This window comes from Pelobates fuscus, chromosome 2 (genome assembly GCF_036172605.1).
Source record: "Pelobates fuscus isolate aPelFus1 chromosome 2, aPelFus1.pri, whole genome shotgun sequence".
Lineage (NCBI taxonomy): Eukaryota > Metazoa > Chordata > Amphibia > Anura > Pelobatidae > Pelobates > Pelobates fuscus.
Window position 1 is genome coordinate 391,567,004 of NC_086318.1, and position 24,363 is coordinate 391,591,366.

At 35.5% G+C, this 24,363-nt stretch overlaps 1 protein-coding gene across 6 annotated transcripts in view; it reads left to right on the forward strand.

The window, feature by feature from the left end:
* The first annotated feature begins 10,677 nt into the window (after positions 1-10,677).
* The window catches only part of ESRRG (estrogen related receptor gamma), a 158,922-nt gene continuing 145,236 nt past the window's right edge, over positions 10,678-24,363 (forward strand). For 2 of the 6 annotated variants that reach the window (XM_063443826.1, XM_063443825.1), the window contains exon 1: positions 10,678-10,870. Coding sequence is in view for 3 of the 6 variants with exons in the window: in XM_063443825.1 (XP_063299895.1) it covers positions 10,815-10,870 (56 nt within the window). In the remaining 3 variants the exon portion in view is untranslated. Of the gene's footprint in view, positions 10,875-16,328; positions 16,407-24,363 lie in introns of those variants that run through there. The other 4 variants (XM_063443824.1, XM_063443823.1, XM_063443828.1 and 1 more) reach the window with 4 other exon arrangements.

Below are 24,363 nucleotides of genomic sequence, written 5' to 3' on the forward strand. Positions count from 1 at the left end.
TGTCATGTCACATTTGAGATAAGCATATCTTCGAATCTTGCACACAAATGTACCTATTACTCATTTTAGTTATATGTATACAAACAAAATTCCATTCTTTATGTTTTCAATCTACGACAACACTCTAGCATCACAACCTTTATCTGAAAAAGATTTCATGCGCATAATTCTACAATTTCCTTAATCTTCTACTATAATAAAATAATGTTAGTACCCACGTTTTACTGGGTTTACTGAATTTGCCAGTTTTAATTATTTGATTTCAATAGGGGCCTTAGTCTAACTATACAGAAAAAATGTGGGACTTAACTTTGATAGAATGCTGACTTTCACTGACTGTTGATAGTGATATTTTATAAATCAAAATGTATCAACATCCGACCCATATATAAAAATGATATGTGCTCAGAATAATACTATTTCATATGGGAAAGAACCTCCTAGAAAGCTGCCCCTATCAAAACAAGATTTCTGTCTTCCAAATGTCAAACTGGTCCTAAATGTAGATTATCATTGTCTGCATTATGTATTCTGAATGTTGAGTTCAATTAACTGATTGGGTCAGATCTTTGGGTTGGATTGCAAAACCCAGGCCCAACCAACTGCACTGAGAAATGTTACTAATGCCTACAAGCAACCACCAATAAAAAGTCACATTTGCTTCACTGTTGGAACACGTGACTTTGTAGACATTGATTAGGTTCCGAGTTGGGTGAGCGTCAGAATGTATTTGTTCAAGATAGTCTCCACTGGTCATATTCCCTCATCGAACATAATTCAAATGGGTGTCAGCCTTGCAATTCTGGAACTTGAGTATAAATCTGGCTGTCTGGGTGGCTGCCAATTTCACAGCTTGGATCACAACACATCAAGAATCAAGGTCTGTGATGACTTCCCCTTCCTATTTTAGCTAGTTATCAAGTTTTGGGCTCCAACTACAGCAATGTGTACCATTGCATCTTACTAAATTCCCTTCTTCATCTTTGTGCTAAGAGGTCCAGAGATGTCAAATAAACATTTCAAATCAAGTTGAAATATTTCAGTTTGATTTTCATATTTTATAGGCAACCACATTACATGTATCTTCTTTGCATAACTGTTTCAGAGCTCCCGTACTCTGACTGAGTACCGCCAGGTCAGGTACCTCACTACTACCAGGGGACTCTGGAGAACTTCAAACCCGGTCAATAAAGCTTGACTGGGGTTTCTGAGGACATCATCCACCTGACCAGGATGCAGTGATTATAGCTCAGGAGACCTACTCTCCTGTAAAGCAGAGACTATAGCTTTACTATATCTTGTCTCCCACACATTACACAGTTCTGAATGCAGGAGTTAGAATGACATTTATTGTACAGAACACAGCTATTTATACAGAACACTGTTGACTCTGCAGGGGTCCTCCATACAAAGCAATGCACAATACAACTGTGTCTTTCCAGCATTATGTTGTCTGGGGACTTAATTACATTATCCCTAGCTTACCCAATCGGCTTCCTGCTGTGTCCACACTGTCTTAGAGGCAGAGCACTATATATGTCTGCCAGAACCCCCTTTTCCTGGATTGTAACCCCTCCAGTATATATCCTTGGAAAGGTAGTCCCCGAACCTCACTTTCCAAATAGAACCCTGGTCGGAGAATCCGAGCCTTAGTTACAGCATCTTAAAGTTTTACCTGGTCACTGCTTTTCTCTGATCCGGTGAGGCCTTCCAGGCATGCTGTGACTTAGTCCCGGTCTCCAAAAAAGGTATTCCTGTACCTCTGGGGAAGGTAGCGCTCTCAAGCCCCAGGTATCCTTTAATGTTCCCTTGCCTCACCAACCTCCCGGTTGGAAGACCAAACAACACCCACTTAAAGATTGACCGGACCTTGACACAGTCCTGTTTTGAGGAACAGTCCCAGAGTGTTTCAGGGTATCTTCTGATCGGAAGCTTGATGTGTAAAATGAGTTCAGGTGATCCCCAGAGGCCAGCTAGGAAGCACAGTAAGCATACGGGGTCCCCATATCCCTCCCCACTGTGACAATAGCTTTCAGGGGCTCTTGGGACCAGACTCCTAGTCTGTGAGCAGGAGACTGGCCTTCAAGCCTCTCCAAAAGTCTGTGGCATGGGAACTTCCGTCACAATAACAAAGTCTATATACAGCAAAGTGTTGCGCAGTAAAATATTTCTGATATCCCAAGACTAAAATATAACTGGCTCCTGCTACCGGAAAAACACATGAAAAACAACAATAACTTCTATCCCATCTATGATGGATTATTCAGATTCATCATATATATCTCTGCAAAATAATATTCAGCAGAATGTTCTATTTTATTACCCTGGCATTCGTGAAAGTGGAATCAGTGGTATATTCAATTGTAATAATAATGAATATTTCTTGTTGATGCTGCCTATTAACAAGCATTTTTATGTTTCCTACAGAGATAATTCCCCTTTCTATTTGACTATATTGCTCTCTGAGGGGACATATTTTTACTTGTTAGTTTATTTGTTAGTGCTTTATATAGGTGCATATTTTTGCTAATAGGAAGTAATGGCTCTGTGTCATTTTAATTAACATGAAGAAAAACATGGTTCGTACTGTATTACAGACATTATGTTCATCATGGGGTGTTTTTCTTCACGGCAATGGAGCAGACAGGAGAACTTTCAAATCTTTTTTCAACAGCAGAATTTTTCATAGAACTGCCCGGAACCTACATATATAACAGTATATATAATACAACAAGTAATTACTTATATAGCTCTCTTTTCAAAGCACTTAGTGCATGCCGTCAGCATTAATCAAAATGTATCAAAAAGAGATCCATATATAAAAAATGGACATAAATAAGTAATAGCTAGTTGAATGTGTTGGAGTCAAAAATAATCCTATGTCTTACGTGACAGATCTTCTTGGAAAGCTGTCCCAATCGAAACAGTTTTATCATCCACAAATTAAAGAAGCACTGTAGCATTATCAATACATATTTGTATTCCTAACGCTACAGTACTGATGTAGCTGTTTAGTTTTAGCCCCCCGCCCCACCCCCTCCTTACCCCCTACTGGTATTAAAATAAATAAATCAATGAATTAAAATAAAACAATTGACTTGCCTTTTCCCCAGTGACTAGTCTCCCTTGGCACTACTACGACCTCCTACCTCCAATATGACAGTCCAATTTAGTTAAACAGAAACAAAGAATGTGACGGCAGATAAGAACCATTCGGCCCATCTAGTCTGCCCAATTTTCAAAATACTTTCATTAGTCCCTGGCCTTATCTTATATCTAGGATAGCCGTATGCCTATCCCACGCATGCTTAAACTCCCTCACTGTGTTAACCTCTACCACTTCGGCTGAAAGGCTATTCCATGCGTCCACTACTCTCTCAGTAATGTAATACCTCCTGATATTATTTTTAAACATTTGCCCCTCTAATTTAAGACGATGTCCTCTTGTTGTGGTAGCTTTTCTTCTATTAAATATACTCTCCTCCTTTACTGTGTTGATTACCCCCCTGTCTTGTCTTTTCTCCAAGCTATACATGTTAAAGGGACACTATAGTCACCTGAACAACTTTAGCTTAATGAAGCAGTTTTGGTGTATAGAACATGCCCCTGCAGCCTCACTGCTCAATCCTCTGCCATTTAAGAGTTAAATCCCTTTGTTTATGAACCCTAGTCACACCTCCCTGCATGTGACTTGCACAGCCTTCCATAAACACTTCCTGTAAAGAGAGCCCTATTTAGGCTTTCTTTATTGCAAGTTCTGTTTAATTAAGGTTTTCTTATCCCCTGCTATGTTAATAGCTTGCTAGACCCTGCAAGAGCCTCCTGTATGTGATTAAAGTTCAATTTAGAGATGGAGATACAATTATTTAAGGTAAATTACATCTGTTTGAAAGTGAAACCAGTTTTTTTTCATGCAGGCTCTGTCAACCATAGCCAGGGGAGGTGTGGCTAGGGCTGCATAAAAAGAAACAAAGTGATTTAACTCCTAAATTACAGTGAATTGAGCAGTGAAATTGCAGGGGAATGATCTATACACTAAAACTGCTTTATTTAGCTAAAATAATTTAGGTGACTATAGTGTTCCTTTAAGATCCTTTAAACCTTTCCTGGTAAGTTTTATCCTGCAATCCATTAACCAGTTTAGTAGCCCTTCTCTGAACTCTCTCTAAAGTATCAATATCCTTCTGAAGATACGGTCTCCAGTACTGCGTACAATACTCCAAGTGAGGTCTCACCAGTGTTCTGTACTATGGCATGAGCACTTCCCTCTTTCTACTGCTAATGCCTCTCCCTATACAACCAAGCATTCTGCTAGCATTTCATACTATTCTATTACATTGTACAAAAGTAGATCTACATTACATCTACATCTATAGTTTAGACCACTATAATTAAAATAATTTACATTTTTTATTCTAATTATAGTGGTCTAAACGTATTACGCTATTTTGGTCTCTTGTTTTTTATATTGATGTAGATCCTTTTTTGTTCATTTTGTAGCGAGGGTTTTGTGGAACCTTGTATTTCTACATCTGTGAGTGAAAAGGGGTAATTTGCTTTTTTTCATATTTATGTGTGTTTTCACTTGCACTGGGGAGGTGTTGAACCATTCATTACTGCTCTATTACACTGTCTGCCTACCTTTAAGTCATCTAAAATAATTACCCCTAAATCCCTTTCCTCAGATGTTGAGGGTAGGACTGTGCTCCTCATGTAGAAGAATTGGGAACCTCAGGAGCATGTAAAGCGCTTACTGCTATATGCTGTGGTTGTAGGAGGTCTTTTCTGCTCTCTCTTGTCATTCAATTATTTGGCATAGAGTTTATGCCAAAGAGTTAACTGACAGGTGGGAGATATAAGTATGTTTAAATAGGATTTTCTCTCAACCAATACATTTGCTTGCAAATCTGCTGGCAGAATGTAGAGATGAAATGTTATGCTATTTAAAAAGAGCATATGGTATAGGTACCGTGACAGATACCCTTTAAAAAGCTAAATAAGATCAATACCTAATGTACACATGTTTATATGCTCTACCCCCAAATGATGTGCCCGCCATTAAGATGCACTCTAGGCATTATGGATTATGCGAATGTATATAATCTATAGATTACAATTGTAAATGTAGCTGAAGCTGAGTTTATCATGCATACCTCAGTTAGGCACATTTTCGCTTTAGATAAATTTTATATATCTCCCCGTCAGAAGAAAAATAAGAAATTTACTTACTTTGGAGGAAGGAGCCCCTTTCATTACCTCTGCCCTCTCTCCATATCCCAGCAGACATTTTTTCACAGCAATAAAAATGTGCAGAGTGTACTGTGTGCCAGTATGTAAACTATATATAAATTATTTTTGTTTAGGCATTTAAAATGTTTTATAAATGAACGCATATCCATAGCAAATTTTAGTCCGACTAAATGTGTAGTACCAGACTCTTAGTAGTCATTTATTTTCTACAAAGTGCATTGCATTGAGTAGACGCCATCATTGTAAAATGGAAGCTAGTTAAGAAAGCTCAAGCGGACATAAAAATGTCAGCCAATATTTATCATTTATTGAGCAAATCCCTAAAATTAGTGGTAATCCTCCTTGACAACATCTACCAAAATAACAAGCACACACTTAGACTTTTTATCAGGGACCATTATGTAAAACACACGTTTCAGGGCTGCACTAAAAATAAAGACTGTGGACTGCTGACTATATTTTACTGATTCCAGGCCAGAAATATGAATCAGAAATGTGGTCACACTGCAGATACATTGAGGCCATCTACAAACCTGTTTTAAATGTATTATTCACATAACAATCTTATTTTTCTCCTTGCTTGTTTTCATAATATGATGAAATTATATATATATATATAACATAATTTCATAATAAAATGTTAAACAGAACAGCAATTTATAGTTTCCCACTTTGTAGATCAAAGGTATAGAATTCCAGGGGCAGGAGGTGGGGGGGGGGGGGGGGAGGAGGCTGTTTTTCAGGTTTAGACATATTGGCCTAAAATGGTTAATTCTCTTGATTTAGTAAATATACTTACATTTTCCCTCATCTAAAGTATGAAGGCATACATACTAACCCTTTTTAGCTAAGAGATAGTTGCAACTGGGCTTTGCATGGGTTAACTTGTACACTACAATACATATTCATTTTAGAGGACAGTATTCACCATACTTTGTAATCGTTCTCAAGATATTTATAAAATGTAAAATAACGCCATAAACCATGGTTTTATTCCCCCTCCCCAACTTGCATTGTTTAGAAATGGTTACATAGTTAAATTGCATAAAATCTACATTGTGTTCAGTGTTCCCCAAGGGATATGCAGAGTATATTAAAATACAAGACCAGCGTATGTTACCCTTCCCACAAGAAATCTACACGAATCTGAAGGCAGAATGTCAGAGGCAGCAGATCCTCATGAATGCTTTTGGTGTTTGATTTTGAAAGCACATACAGAGACACCTCTGTCACATGGCAGTCTCTAATCAGGTAAGATGCCAGTCTCTACGTATTACCCAATATTTTTGTTAAAACGATAATAAATAACATGGCAGTACTTAAGGAAGCATAGTGTGTTTGCGAAGAACATGCTGCACATGTATCGAGTGTTTCCTAAAGTTTAGATCAGTCGTGATTATCCTTGGAATGCCATATATTCGCAGACTACAATTCCCATGGCTGGCTGAGCAATGTGGGAATTGTAGTTACCCAACATCTGGGGTGCCAAGGTCGGTTCTCGCTGCTTCCGACTTTTAATTTTAGTTTTAGCAATGTTTTAAAGTGCGACTACACCCACGGGAGATGTTTCTGTAAATTATAGCTCTGTACATCGCACAGTGCATTGTAGGATAAACTAAGAATTTTAGAAATGTGATCTGTTTATGTTTTTTTGTGGAGTGAATGTATCAAGTACGCAGTGATTAGTGAAATTAAATGTGTGTGTTCATTATTTTGAGGTCTCTTAAGTAAAACGAGTGTTTAATTAGACTGACATTTCACTCGGATATATTGTCAACCCAATGTAAAGTCACTATGAAATCAGTAAATTTAAATGAAATAATGCAATGTATTGGTTCTAAACTCTATCTATCTATCTATCTATCTATCTGTCTATCTGTCTGTCTGTCTCGCTGTCTGTCTGTATATCTATTTGCCTTCCATTCTGTCTATTTATTAATTTCTCTGATAAACACACACACACACACACCTATAAGAACACATAAACACAATAATAAAATCATATAAAGACATAATATTTTCTAATTGTCTCTGCATCTATCTCTATAATTGTTTTCGGTATCATATTGCTACATTGCAAAACAATTATAAAGGGGCTAAAGTATCACTATGGAGAGCTACGGAATATGATTGATTAAATAGCAGTAGTACTAATAATAATAATGAATAATGAGCTGCAGAAGATACTGTAATTTTCTCATCACACATTTACTTAGGTTCCAATACTGTTTATGTCTTTCAATTAAATAGTAGATGATATCACATGTGTTTCTAGATAAGAATATGTGTCTATAAGTACACCTCATCTATGCAAGATTTCCTGGAGTCTGTGTTTTAGTGTAAGCTTAGCTAGAGATCCCAGTTCCCATGTTTGTTGTCTAAACTCTAGGATAGTTCCAGGTTCTCTACAGGGGGGAGGCGGGGGAATAGTCAGACCAGGCAAAGGAAGTCAACCGCTTTGTCTCTCAATGTAAAGCGTTGTCTGTGAAGAGCCAGTGGTAGTGAAGACAGTCGTTTGGTTTGATGAAAGATGGTTGGAGGGAAGGTTGTGTTGGTTAATAGGGCAGCAGCAGGGGAGGAGGCTGGCAAATGTGAAAACATGAAAGAGACCTGTACTGGGCGATGCTGAGATATCATTATCCTGCAGACTAAAAGAAAATTAGCAACACTAATCCTACAAATTCATCTCGTTGCACATTTTGTACACAGAACAGACAATACTTTTGCCTACGGAAAATATGTGTATTCATTTGCAATGTACCTGTGTGTTTTTTTTCTTAACCCTTTCAGTGCTACACACTAGACAATTGAAAATATTAGGCCACATGATCAAATAGGAAAAAATAAATCTCTATTCAGTTATTTTTCCAAATATAATTCAAACTATTTTGGCCTAATATTTGCAATTTTCTTGCCAACCCTCAAAAGTTTCCAGTTTAGTAAATAACTTTGATGGTATTACAGACTAACTCAATATATCTAACTCAACCAATCCCACATCCCAAGGGTTAATAAGTACATCTTCATTGTCATTGTAAAAACAAAAAACAAAAAACAAAACAAAACAATTGTTGTGTTACGATGATTGCTGTACACAAAAAAAAATGCTGCATCACAACCAACATTGTGAGTTATTTGCCAAATAGGGTTCTGTGGATGTGTTACAGCGTTATCGGATCATAGAGAGAGAAAATAATTAGTGGTATGAATATTGCGGAGGTAACGATTATCGTGAAAGTAGAGAGTGGTTGCCTCTTTTATATGCTGAGGTTGAATGTATGCTTTATTCTTTGATGTGATTTAAAATTCTAGTTTCAATCAAAATGTGCTCAAAAAGGCATTTGAATGCTGTAAAATGATTAAATGTCTCCCCTGTTAAGATTTCAGACTAATCTTTTTTGTTGTATAGTGTCTCCAGAATGCTTGCATTTTACTTCCCGTCCCAAAGCTCTTTTTTACTCCTTGCTCACAGCCAAATTTACATCTTAATTGCAGGATTCACATTTAACAATATAGACAGCATAAAGATAGAGGTAATTAAGGTTTTACAACCTGCTTTTTACACACTTCATGGTGACTTAGTTTTTTTGCTGTGTGCGGGTTCTTATCTCCCACACATCAGGAACAGACTATTTTTGGAAAAAGTTTTTTAAAAAGTGGGCCCGAACAATCTCGCCTAACGGACATGTCACCCACTCGATTATAGAGTTTCTTTTAGCAGTATTGATATCTTGGACAATAAGCTATTTCTTGGTCCTTATTCAAAGAAAAGGTTTTGCAAAGGTGAGTGTTATCCTATACCTTTCCGTAGATGGAGATAAAAAAAATCTATATTTGGGCAGGTGTAAATAAACAAAAAATTATTCAATGAGACAAAACGATAAAAAAAAGGGAACTGAATATCTGGAAAGACTCATTTTACCCGTTTCAGAATCCATTTTCAACTTCTGTATTCATCACCTAAATATTTTTCTTTGTCTCTGAATATCATGATTTATTGCTTTCCACAAACATTTGATGCAGAGGCTTAAAGAACAGGATGTGTCTCGTTTTAACCCTTTCATGTCCGTCATGGACAGAAATGGGGGGGGGGGCGGCGTAACGAACGATTCTGCACTGAATTAAAAAGTCTAACGAGCAATTTGGCGAAGAATATAGCAAAATCTAGCAGACTTGACAAATTGTATCCTTTTTCAGAAACGAGCAAGTACAGTATGAATTAGGGCAAAGAGAGGGAATGTTGTAATTGTTTTGGCCACTAGTGAAAGAAAGCAAAAAAAAAAAAAAAAGCACAGCTGTGGAAGAAGTTAGACTTAATACTGTCGGACAGACGTGTTAAAATACGTTCCGCTTTATCTTGTTAAAGAGAATAACAGTGTGAGGCAAGTGTGCTGAAATCTGGCCACTGTCAAAAAAAAGGAAAGCTATTGATCACTGTGACTCTCCATATACTCTCATTGTTTTAACATAATCTGGGATCATGTGTTCTTTGTGTTAAATATGGTTTAGACTTGACTGATCATCTCTTGAAAAAAATAGATCTTGGCAAGTTAAAGCATGCGTTTAAGAAAATTTAAAATAAATAAATGATATGTGTGTGTGTTTGTGTCTGTGTGAGTGTGTGTCACAATTAACCCATTCAGACTATCTCAGGATCCCATAGTAATGTTGCAGGTGCTTCTTGCTCTGATAAGGTAAAATCACAGCGCAAATCAACATTTACGTGTCATTAACCCCTTCGGGACTGGCTGATGCACTATAAAGTTAATCGACAAGGATTGCTTACATGTAGAAATGTAGTAATTTTTTTTGTGTGCGATTGTTTCCTCTGAAAGAGAACTAGAACTAATTCTGTCGTTCCGCAGATACCACGCTCAGCAAAAAGCGCCAACCCATCCGTTTAGTAAAAGAGGCAAAATAAAATGTAAGAAAAAGTATTTTTTTTTTTGCATGCACTAATGCAACCGGCAATAATAAAAATAATAATAAAAATAATAATAAATAAGTAAAAAAAAATATACACACTTCATTCCTCTGCCTTCTGGTAAATGCTTGAGAAAAATAAAATGAGGGAAGATAAGATCTACCTTTCATTTGGCTCTGGTGAATTGTGTTTAATGTTATAACAAACGTTTAATGCCCAAACAGAGAAGCCTTTTATTTCCCCTTTGTACTGTAGCCCTGAGGAAACATTTCTCACTCAGAAAAGAACTCCCTCTCTGTCTCTCTCAGTTTTCAGTGTGCTTCATATCCCCTCCCTCAATACCTGCCTGGCTGTCACAATGTGCTCAGCTCCTGCCCTCTGCCTCTCTCATTGGCCATACCCCTACCAATCCAGTAGCCAAGTGGCCAAGAGGGACTGCATATGCAAAGACCTACTTAATATTAATGAGCAGCAATCGGGGCTTTAAGTCCTTGATTAGGACAGTGTGAGAGCTTTTGGTCCCAACTGTCTGTGCCTATAGGGCTGTCATCGGGAGAACATTTGTGTTAATTGCACTGCGCTCTGACAAGGAAACTTTGATTTATAGCTGGGTTGCACAAATTATGGTTGCCGAGCGCACATGGATTCGGTAGAACTTTGCCTTCCTGAATCTTTTTCCCTGCACTACGAAGAAGAGTAGGTACCTCTCTTTTCTTATCTATCCTACACAATGCTAAATGTTTATACAGAGATGCAGGTAGAGCGAAGGTTTGATGTGCATGAACGACTGTCTGTGCTTGTCTTGTCTCTCTATTGTGTGCAGACCCTGGCTTTCTCTGAATGTTGAACTGTTCCGTTACCTTGCTCAGTGTGTGTCTTGTGACAATCAGGGGAACAGCTGTGTGACAATCACTTCTTATTCCGAGTACTAAGAATAGGCTCTTGGCACAAAAAGCTTAGTGAAGTGTTAAAATATTGCTTTTGCTAGTGTACGGCACAGCTTTTCTTTTTGCTAGAAATAAACAGTGGATAGAGTTCAGCCTCCCAGCTGATTTAAACAGGGGCAGGATACAGTAGCCCTTTCTGTATTTGCAGGCTGTCAGACATTGGGAGTAAATGACATGTTGAGGGCTGCGGGATAATGACAGTAAATGACAGTAAATCGGAAAGGCATGATTATAGAACTATTTGTGTAGCCAGCACATGTATGCCTGCTTCCAATGCAATGCTATTCTAAAAGGGTTAACGATTAACTTGCTATATAGCATGCTTTAGTCAATCTATAACAGAAAGCAGTTAAAATAAATTGTAGACAATACAGGAGTAAAGAGAGTTTGGTCCCCCTGCACACCATTTTTATCTTAAATATCTTTTAATTTTATATAAATGATTGCTTTGAGCGTTTATTTTTTGTTTGTTTTGTTATTTATTAACTATTTTATCTCCCCACTCCTTGAACACTTTTAGTTTTGCTAGCATTTTTCTTTTTTCTTTTTTTTTTTTTATGTTTTGTTTTTTTCCCCTCCTTTTCATGCATGTCATTTTCTGGCAGTCTGAGAAAGCAGATTAGAATCTCAATGACCTTAATTTTATTTATTTTTTGCTTACAGTCTAGATTTTGGGTTGCCATTTCTAGAGAGCTCTCATTGATTAATCTCTCTCTCATGTAGAGCCTGTTCTACCACTTTACAGTAGAAATGTAAACCTGGGCAGAATGGTAGAATTGTACAAAATACATATTTTGTACAGCGCTACAGAGCATTTTAGCGCCTCTTAGGTATAATAATAATTTATAAAATGTTATTTCTTGTAACCATTATTTACGGGACATGGGACCATGTGCAGCTATGTCAGTGTGGTTCAATAGATCAGTTTCTCTAAAATGATTATTACAATGCAAATTTTAAATAAACTGAAGAAAAGCAGATTGCTTTTACCTAACTACAAAAATAGATTGCACGAATATATTAATATATTCATAGTAGTGTATATACATATATACTTGCTTAACCATAGTATTATATTAATATATGAAGCGTATAAGCGCTAAATAGCATAGGACGGTAAATATAAAATAATAACGCTGCCTTGTCGTTATTCAGCTTAGAAGCTTACAATTTGGAGGTGTGAGATAGAATAGTGTGTTGTTTATATATGAGTGATTGCAAGTTATTTGCACAAATCTAAAAGCAGGTCTATACGTGCATATACATTCATATGATTTTATAGCAAAGGTTAAGTTCTAAGTTTGTTTAGAAATAGAAGAAACCTTTAAGAACGATGAAGCCTCTGCCATACTTAAAGAAGCATTCTTAAATTTACCTTCTTATGGCTAATTTGAATGATTAGTTTAGGTAAGCTTCTTAAATAAAATGCTTGGAATGATCTGAGTGCACATGTCAGATGTACAAACTGTGTTTTCAGACTTGCATTGGCAAGGGAATAGCTCTAGACATGCCTATCTTCTAGATATGTGGTTTGGTGGACAAACAGAATTATTAAATGATAAGTAAGCAATCTGTCTCACTGTGTCAATAAATAAACCACAAAGTTGATACAATGCAGTGCATAATAACTCGAACAACCAGGCAGAGGCTTTTAAACAATATCAAGAATTACAATTAAAACCACTAAATTGAAAAAAAAATGTGTAACACAACAAAAAATATATATTTTTTTGAATATGTCGTGTACTAATATTTAAAAATAAAATAGCAGGTTTTATTTTGAAGCGATTAGACAACTGCCTGACGATGAATGGGTGTGCTTTGACTTTACAAAATAGTGTCAAAGAATTCAGAAGTAAGGACCAGCTGAATGCATATGCCCTTCTCCTTAAATAATTGTTAATAACGTAACAGATGCAATAAGTGTATTTGGCCAGTCTAACATGTGTCAATCTAATCTTTTGGAAATGAAACACTGGGCTCTTCACATAAAACTCTTTCCACCTCTGATTAAAATGTTACATTGACTAAGGGATTACAGAGCTGACTTAATTTTACTGACTGTTTTAACAGTTGTCAGTGTCACAGCTGTTGGTAGGCGGAAAGGCAAATGAAACAGTCCAAAAATGGGAAACAAGATGAGTTTGGTAGGAAATCATTGAGTAAAAAAATTTTTTTTTTTTTTTTTAATTCTTGAAATGTACAATCTCGTGCTTTTAATTACATATTTAACGAACATCAGTAGGAAAGCTAATAAAAATAGTAAATTTAAAAAAAAAAAAATCTAGAACAAACAAACACGCTTTGAAAGGCAGAATGAAGGTTTAAATCTTAGCAAGTGTAATGTAGATAAGGGACAAGCAAGTGCCTGTCAAGGGTCCAAGATAAGATGGCATTAGTGCAACAATAAAAGGAATCCACATCTTAAGTGATTGCTTTTAAATGATCAGGTTTCCAACTGGGATCTTAGCATTGTTTTTTTTCCTGCTCCAATTCCATCCCACATACCTCAGTGTTACCCTAAAGTTTTACCCCTAGAGAGTAGTGTCAATAGCCCATCTAATCCATCCCAAAGAACCTGCAGTTTTCACAATATGTTATAGAAGAAGTTTGGTAGAAAATCCACTTGGATACATTCCATTCTTTTAAAGCATCCCTCCTTGGGTCAAGAGAAAGGCCTTGTTAATTGCACCACGATTCTAGAGTTTTTACTTAATTTGTAACATTCTATTTAATCCCGGTGAATTTGAACAAGGGCTGTTAAAGCTACAGTAAGTGATATTTTTCTGACTGGGTGTATTTTTCAAGAATGCCTATTTTCGTCAGATAAATAATGAAAATAGCAGACCCTCTTCTAGACATTAACATTTCAATCTGACAGCTCAGCCTGTTCCAGGGATGCTGGCGCATTTTATTGAGCGGAATGCTCATTTTAATGTGTTTATGGTGGTGCTCTTTTATTTACTGAGCCTAGTGTGTTGCAACAGTAATTAACCCATGTTATTAGCAAAGCCCCTGTGAATAGCCATTAATTTCCCAGAATGGCTGGTCTTTCTGCCTCTCAGTGAAAATTTCAAGGTGCATTATGTGTTTTCTCGAAGTTGCAGTAGATGATTCCAGCCCCCTCACACACACACACACATAACATTTTTAAATAATATATTTTGCATACGATATTGACATAGCTGTAAATCTGCAATCACTTATATAAAGCAAGATTATTTTTATTTTACAAACACATCATTGCATACAGACTAAGAAAGTAACCAACCCCAGGATTTCACTTTGTAAAAAAATAGATAAACTTTTCGCCCCCCAAAATTCTGTATCTTTAATAGCTATATGTACCATTTTTTTTTCTGGTCACCGCAGCGTCTTGCACTAGGTGATGCTTGACATTCTAGTGAATAAATAGTTAATTAAGTGTATTTTGCATGTCTAGGTCAAGCTTTTGTTTTTATGATCAAATAATCATGTAAGCCAAGTTAAACAAAATAGCTATAGTGCATTTTCATTTTATCATAGCCGTGTACAATAGCAGCCTTTCTGTATTCAGATTGGAGACCTGGTAACTTTTCAAATGCCATTAGATGTAATCACAGTTGTGCTGTAGATTACGCCAGATAAAAGAACACATTCTCAGTGGAATCTCGAAAGCAGGAATATTCTATTACGCAACAGCAATATGGTCTGTGCTTAGTTGGATTTTTTTTTTTTTTTACATTTTTTTAATAAGCACAAGTTTTGGAAGACGGAAAAAAAATATATAAATAAACGCACCACGTTTGTGTTAAATTTAGGTGCAGATAACTGTAGATCATTTGTTTTCTGGTTAAGGAGAAAATCCTTAAAAGCTTACAGATTAAAAAAGACAGCAGTCACAGAATGGGAGAGAGTTAGACATTGTTGTCTGCAGAGTTAGTTTTGGGAGAGTCTGTATTCCACTCTACCCATCTTTCGGACTGTTACTCTTTGCTTTCTACGGAATGACAGTCTTGTCTGACAGAGACAGAACAATATATATATATTTTAGCAGCTGCAAGTGAACACGGGCTTGTCTCTGTAGAGAACCTGTTTTGATTTTCATACTGGCCTATACATTGAGTTATTTTTTTTTCCCCTCTCTCCTTTACATCCCTTGGCCTTGTATTAAATTGTCATTGTGCTAAAGCACATGAGAGAGAAATGAATTGCAGCTCTCGACATGCACTGACAGTGAAATATTTAGCCCCTCTGCCTCTAATCATACTTTATGTGTATGCTTCATAGTTCAGGAGTGACACCCATATTCCCTGTAGTCTGACATAGTAGTTATTACATCTTCTTTCACTTGAGCTTCACTCATTTCGGAGCTGTGTGTGATGTCCACTCAAGGTGTAAATCTACGTGTCTCCCTTTTTAGTTTACTTTCCTTTTTCTGCCTTTTACTTTGACTTTTACTCTGTTCTTATGATGTACGTGTGTTTGTTCGTATGATATATTTATGCACACACATAAATAGAACATGTATGCGAATACGTTACATATACACATAGTATGCAAATATATATTTATATGTATACTAATGGTTCTTGTGACTATTTCTGTATGTATATGTATCGTGGTATTGATTCGTTTTCTCTGTGTCGTTTGCATGTGTGGTGTGTGTGCGAATGTGTAAGTAGGTATAGTTAGCAATAGTTACATGTGAACGCGTTCAATGTGTGTGTGTGTGTGTGTATACGTGCATAGATATATACATATATTTATATTTATTTATTGATACAGAGAGAGAAAGAGAGATGTGTGTTTTTTTAGTATCAAAATAATCATGTTGCAACATAGACATTTTTGAATTTGGAGAATTTATTTAATTTTTAGGACATAGTCTTACAAAATGACAATGATGTCTGTAAAAGTACAATTACATTTTGAGAATGACTATGTGACCTTTATTATGGGTACATACCAGATCCACCTACATAAGGCATGCATCTCTGCAAAGGCTTGTGTATATTACAGATTATCGTTGTTATCTTGCAAGCTGTGTATGTTTATACGTATATAATATGTTTATATATACACAAATGTTTTACGTTCAAGAGATAGTACATATATATTCGTAGATGTATTTCATATAGTGTATCTAATTATATAAATATGTTGTTGTTATTATTTTTAAGGCATTTCCCCCAGACAACTGATAAATTCTTTTATCTTTATCTTAGGGAAATGGTTTTTACACACAGACATGGTGTAAATGTGAGGACGAACTCTTTTTATGAAAATAATACCTTACCTTCATGGTAGGACGGTCTCATTTTACTTGTTTATTTTATTTTATTTTCATTTTGTATGTGTGATGTAGATTTACATGTTTTGCTATGCTTTTATTTTCAGTCTGGTATGATTATTAATATTCTTTACACCCAATTTAATTCTTCAGCAAAATACCACTCTGCCCCCCACATCTCTTCCATACTTTGGAAAAATACTAATTTGCATTCCTGATGTTTTAAACTGATTTCTAAATTAATTGTGTGCTGAGTGAGAAACCCTTATCTCTGCTGTAATCTCTCCCAACCAAATAATAATTGTACTGAACCATCACCCTTTTCTCTCTTTTTAAGGATCGAAAAAGCTAATCTGTTTATCTTCGAACATGCATAGTTTTTAAATGTGTTTATATAATGCAAGCGAATCTTTAAAGGCATATATGAAAATTTACATTCATTGTTAGTTGAAGAGAATTTTCTTAAAATGCAGGGGGTAAATATTTAACCAACCCCTACTCTTGATATGTATGGATGAACGTTTAAAAAAAATAGACACAGGGCATGTTACCCCTGCATGATTTAATTCATAGGAAGGCAAGACCATCAATTTATACTGGGTAAAGAAAACTGTCCGATATATGTTATCATTGTGTTATAGACATACAAATTGCTTTATTTCAACTAGCAAACAAAAGCAATTTAATCTGAATCTAGAATAGAACAACAAAGTAATTGTAGACCCCCAAGATAATATCACAGCACCAAGTATCAGCCCGCTAGGATAATGCACTGAACATATGAAAGACGGGTCTTTCGTGTATGTAGGCACATATTAGGGTTTAGTCTGCATATTAGCTTACTGTGATTGGAAATTAAATTTTTATTCTTTGCATTTGTTATTACATTTTTCATTCAACAAGAAAAAAAATGTATATATAAACAATGATAATCCAGTTTAAAGTTGCATGGAACAGAGATGTGCTGCTTTCACGTATACATCAGGAATGAAAGAGGAATTTTATTTGAGAATCTTTATTTCCCAAATCAAATCATTCAGGTTTGCACGGTGCAAGTGGGCAATTATGATCATGAATTTGTGAGTGTTTACTCACAAGCCAAACTCTCCTAGAGATGTTCTGGAGTTAACAAATTTGCTTTAACCCCTTGATGTCCAGAGGTATGAGCGACACTGAGTTTTTTTTTTTTTTTTTATCCCTGTGGCACTCTGGGGGCCTGACAAATTCAATTTATTTAAGGTCAAAATGAATCATTCCTTCACTATAATGAAAGGCAATTTTGAACAATTTCAAGTAATATTACTATTCGCTTTCAATAGTAGACTCAAGAATCTGAACTTTCTTGGGGACAGAGTTCTGAAGAATTACATGAATGTTGCAATTCCCCCCCCCCCCCCTTTATTTTTGCTAGTTTAAAATTGATTCATGTTGATATTGCTGATATCTTCTATAGTAGATGGGTCTGCAGTTTAAGTAGAGCGAGAGTGATGTCTGTATAGATTTAGTCCATCTTTTACTCAAAGGAAGCATTGTAAACAGGAGGAAAAATAACTAATGGCTGAAATCTCTTTGGGATTTAAGTATTGCAATTTTGGCCTTGCAAAATATGTGACGATCCCATACAAAACATTGAGATATCTTTGTTACAAGTAGAGCAGAGTTTATAGCCTTACTAGCATATACTAAATTGAATAGTACTACTAATTGTACCGTATCTTACTTCTAACTGCATCACGAGCGATAGAATATATATTTGTGAAATATTTAGTGGTTTATTACAATACGATTAGTACAACACGGGGCAATCTCTTCTCAAAGAAAGATAACTGTTAATACTTAGATAAGTCTAAAATTTTATTTAGCGTGCTATATTAAACAAAAACACAATTCAAACAACATATAACTAATTTTAGAGGATTAAAAAAAGTCCCCGGAATGATGATAAGCTATCCCAAGCTATTCATTTGCTCTGTGATTCTCAGACTGAGAAGTGAGTTTCCTTTTTTTTTTTGCATGCTGTTTTAACACAAACAAAATCTTTATAAAATACAATAATATGTATAACTTCTAGTTTGACATGTCACTTGCTTCCTATATTAGAAAATAGAACGTGGCGGTTTAATGTAATCAAGAGGATAGTTTTCACACTAAATAGGCCAGTCATATTTTCCCTTGCCAGTCCTTCAAAAGAGGGCTGCCCATCTGTTAGAAGCACTTATGTTCCTCATGTAATGAAGTGTGAAAATGTAAACTAGATCAAACTCTCTTTTTCGAATTGCCTATTGAAAAAGTTTTAAGATCTCCAACTTGATATTGAACAGCTGTCTTGAAAAAGTGGACAGCTAACAATCCAGGCAAAACACGATTCACAAGGGACATAAAATAATTTGCTAATATCAAGAACTTGTCGGAGTATCAAAAATGAAAAAATAAATAAATTAATAAATATATATATATATATATATATATATATATATATATATATATATATATAGTCCAAAAAAGTTGAAATGCGCATTTATTTATATAAACAAGAAAGCTTAACTGCATTTTAGTATGCAAGCAACTATCAATGAAGAAATTAATTTGCTTTTATGATCATTTATGATCAGAAATGACCAAGAAAACAAAGATTTGTGCAGCCTCTGTTCTAGTATAACTTCATTCTTATTGGCCTCCCATTTTCAACCTCAGATCTTTGCTCATAGCAATGACTACAGCCTCGTACCGCAATGCGCAGCAGTCCCGCCATGATTGCAGGATTTATGGAATCCAAAAAATGTGATCGCAACAGGCATAGATGGTTCTAAACGATGCATTGCTGCATAGCTTAACTTTTTTTTTTTGCATCCTTAAATATTTATAATAAGCGAATACTCATTTACAAAACTATCGACTACCATTCTAAAATGGTAATTAATTTTCGAGTGATGATGCGTTGTAATGCAGATAGTTAAGTTGTTTAGCATTTACCCAAGTATTGTAATATTAACACATAATATTTGATGTATTTCAGACTGTTAACCCTTTTTGATGCCGGGGTGTATTGCAAATGACGTGCTAGATCTTAATCATTGGCTGGCATGTTAACCATTACAGCACCACATCTGCACACAAAGTTAAACAGGGTTTTGCCTAGGCCCCTGGCACACAAAGCATTAATTTAGTGAAATCATCGTAACATGTGTGAACTAATAATAATAATAAAAAAAATAATAATAATTAAAAAGAATTTCAAAGACTGACCTCAGTAACTGTGTTCACAATCATTAAAAAAAAAAAAAAAAAATTCTCCAAACAACAGTGTTTCCAAAAATAATGTTGAGGTTTATATCTGCAACTTTTTAAAGATACATTTGGAGAATCGTTTTTTGTCTTTGAATTTGAAATCAGTGTGTTGCTGGGGATAGAAATTTCTGTCATATTTTTTTTTTTAAAGGCTCAATAATTTGGTTGACACGGTTCACTTAGCTTATGCTAACCCGGGATCAGATTGGATGTTAGGGACGTGACTCAATATACCAAAACTCTTTACAACTATTCCCAGGAGCAACCAGAGGGGTTTTCCATATACCAGTATCAGCAAGCAAAACAGTACATGTTCCTTCAGAAAAAGGACAGGTCATAAACAGAGAACCAATCGCTGCCCTATCTTTGGTACAGTCAAAGATGATGAAACAAAACCTGGATAAGCTATACATACAGAATTGGAATATGCAGTCAGGGAGATTCCATCTCTTCCCAAGTAGTTTAAAGGCTAAATGCTGAGGGTACTGAGAGTTGGAGTGTAAAATGTAAAATGGAATGTACAACCTACCTCAGGGTAAAAATAAGCGACCTATATACATTAAACTACATGGAAAGCCCTCCCTCCCCAAAAAAAGAAATATATATATATATATATATATATATATATATATATATATATATATATTTCTTTTTTTATTATATATTCACTCACACGCACACACATAGCATTCTGGATAAAAATCTTTATCAATCCCACAGAATATGTAGTATTGTAAAATAAATTAGAAAAATTCACTACATTAACTTTGCAGTCACAAGGTCAGACCAGAGCAATCGTGCATTTCAGGCTGAAAATTCAATAACCCTTTCAATGCCAGCGATGGCGTGCAATGCATAACATTTACTGTAAAACCAATTCATTAGTCTCACATTGAAAACATTTGTCTTGGGGTCAAGCCTGGGGCACGTGACTGCCAATTCTCATTCACTGAGCTGGGTGCACTACCTGAGATTCAGGCTTTATTTGTCTAAGAGACGAGAACCATTAATATCATTGCATCTGAGCAAAGCAAATGCAGGCGTTAGCTCCAAACTACCTTCGCTGATTTCTGAAAATAATTACAGAAAAATCTCTATTTTGATCATTTATCTAATGCTCAAATCAAGAATATTTTTGTTATAGCTTGTTTAAAAATCACAGCAAAATTGTAGCATATAGCAAATAATTTTAGAAAGCGATTCAGGTTGTATAAATGGATAATAATTATAAAAGTAACAGCGTTTGTATCAAGCTTATCAACAGAATACTCTAACTAACCCTAAATGTATTATGTTGCATGGAAGAAAGCTTCAGTCCGTTCCCTTGTAGTGAATTAGGTTGCTTTATAAAGATATATTGGGCAGATATCCGCTGAATAAAATGGGTGCATTATGGGTAAAATGACACTATAGAATCAGTTCACTTGCTGGACACAAACATTTTTGCTGAATTAGTTTTTTCTCCAGTAAAGTATCAAGGACAGGGTATTAATATTAATAAAATCGACATTAGGAAATTCTGATTTTCTTTTTTCAAGAAGGAAGGCCGCATTTAAAAAAAATAGTATATTTAGACCAGCGTATGGGACGTAATGTGAAAATGACCTCCCTGTGCTACTCCTATGTGTTACTGAAAATGGATGACATGGGCACCTGCTTGCCCCTTTCAGTGCTGGTTTTAGGAAGTGTTACAACCTTTCTGACCTTTGACCCCTAACAATAATAACCAGTAGGAAGTGACCTTCCCAGGGCTGGTTCTGCAGTCCTGGTATTTTTATGACTGTGGACATTGTTAGAGCAGATAACATTCACATTCTATTACATTCACACATCTAAAATTATTGTGAGGCAAAATGTTCTTGAAAAAGATGAGGCAAATAGTGTTTCATAAAATATGTTTCACTTTTTGGAATGTAAGGTTTAGCCATTTTCTGATTGCTATGTGTTGTGAATCTCACAATGCTCAGACAGGCTGAAATATTATGGGACCCCTGAGGGATTAAGGGGTTAATTTCCACAACCATTAAAATGGAATGGTAAAGATTGTCTGACCTTGAGCAGGTGCAGCATCCAGCATAGGAACAGTTAAAAATCGGCGTTCATGCATAAGGTAGATTCGTGCAAAGATTTATGTTTACAATTTGTAATTCTTGGAATCAGACATGTTATAGATAATGTCAGTTAACAAGCCATCGCAGTGCTATATGCGGAGAGCGAAAAGATCAGTGTTACTTAACAATTCTGTTCCAGGGAACGTAACTGTGAATAAAATTTGAAAACATGTCACTTTTTGTAATCATGCTGGCAATAACAAGGGATCTTCATATAGCTGTTTGAAAACCATCAGCTCTTGAAGATAAAAAAAAAAAAAAAAAAAAAAAAAGCAAAATTTTTGTTGCTATATTCATTGGGCATAAAGGTGTTTTGCTGAAAAAGGTCATCTTATTTCTTTTACCCCAAATGTTTTATATATCTACAAAGCATGCATATTTCAAACTTTATATGTTCCTTTTATTTTTAACTATCGTGTTAATGTCTGTTAATAAAATTGTTACGGTCGGATTAGTGAATTGTCCTGAAAATGATATTTTTGTCCCTCTTTGTTATAAATGAATAATTTAAAATACACCTGGGAATACAAAAAAACTAGCATAAATTCCGGGAGCAATATACACTTGATACAACGGTACTCTGCATATAACAGGCAATGTGTACTGTTAAATTCTGTCAAAATTAAAAGGAAGGTAACTATAAAGACACCTGTTGTCATATGCCATCAATATTGTAACTGCAAGCTGTTAAAAAACACCTGTAGTCTATTGTCCTGTATGCTTACACTTATAATATGAGATGTTAAGATGAGGTTGATTGTTCAGATTTAAAAAAGCAAAAATACTTTGTGTAATCCTGTGTTCAAAGGGTTAAATTACGAAACTTATGGGAATGGTGTTGCAGTGCTGGCTGCTGTTAGTTTTTTTTCTTGCGTCTATGGAGTCCGTTAGGAGACTGCCTGCTATTATCAGACTACAATTCTGATTTCATTTTATGTACGATTGTGTGTAAATACAGTTAGTTAGTATGGTTTATCTGATAGCCTAGCACACATAGAGAGGAGACGAACAAACTGTTTTCAGTGACTGCTCTGTTCGCGCACCTGATAAGATTGAAAGAGCTTTTCGAAATGCTGATATGCTTTTGAATAAGAAAAGAATAATCACGTTCGCAGGCACCGTCTTATCAGAAATGCGCTAAAATGCCAACGCTTTTACATTAGCAAAAGTAAATGTTTCAGACACTGCGGGTCTTTTTGGCATCTATTGAAATTAAAGACTTAGGTCTTTAGTTGGGCACAATTATAAAGAGTGGAATACATTACCTGATGGAAATGAATCCAATCGGACGCCTTAAATAAAAGCCGCAGCGATAGCTCCAACAACTCGTATGTCAATTGTTTACATTTTCTATGGCGTGTTAGGGAGCGTCATTTTTTTATTCTATACAATCTTTCTTTTGTAAACATTATCAGTTTACGAGAACAGTGCTTGAAAATAAAATAAAAGGAGCACTTTTGAATTTAGGAAAGTTGCCGCTATTTTTAACCAAATGTATCATCTGCGATTCTTGTAGATTTGTCACCAAACTCGCACGCAATATACAGCAAAGCAGAACAAAAAAGCTGATTATTATTAAGCCTAGTCAACAGTTGTCTTAAAAAGTGTTCTTGGACCAGATATCCCATAATTCTCTGTAGATGAGACTTGTGATCAGGGAACAGCCGGAGGTCCTAAATGCTCTATGATTGGAGTGCTAGATTATAATTTGTTCCCCAACTAGACATATTTGTTCTCCAGCAAAATGATGGCAGATGACTAGAAATTAAACCAAGAGGAACATATTTGACTTATGATTTATTATTTTTACACTTCAGTTTATTAGTGCCAATTGTATATGCAGCTGGTGTTACAGTACTTAAAGAGTTTTGTTACAGCCAGACAGTGACAAGCTTATAATAGTGGGGTAGGCCCTGCTCACAGGCTTACAAACTAAAGGTCTAAATTATAGGTTCCAGTTCTCAGGTTTAAAAATGATACGGTATAAGTGAGATTTGCATTGTAGTTTATCCCTAAACCTGTGCTATACCATTGATATTTAAATAACAGATTTTATTGTAAACTAAAGGCAGGGTGGTTTTTTTTTTTCTGTTTTTTTTTTTTTTAAATACATTTTCAAATGGAAAGCCTTGAAACCCAAGTATCAATCAGCAAACTCCTAAACTCTGTTAAATGCAAGGCATATATTTTAGAAGTACTCGGCTGTATTCATAAAGAGCAAGTCTGAATCAAATTGATAAAAGTGGAGCAATCAACACTCAAATGTATTGGTTTCCCTTCTTCTTGCCTCTTTCAATAATTTTACCCCAGAATAGCATTTTGTCAAAACAATTCTTTGTTTTGTCTGCTTTGTATTAAAAAAGGTATTAAACTTGTAGAAATATTAAACACACTTCACGTCTTTGTTTAAATCCCACTTTCCCTTTCGTCTTTGTGTTCCTTTTCGTATACACCGTTGGCTCATTTTTCTTCATTTTATGCTTGGAAGTGGCTGTTGCTTTCTGATTTGATAAATGATAGCACAAAAAGTGTTTTGATTGATTTTGGATTAGTATTGATGGCTGTTGATTC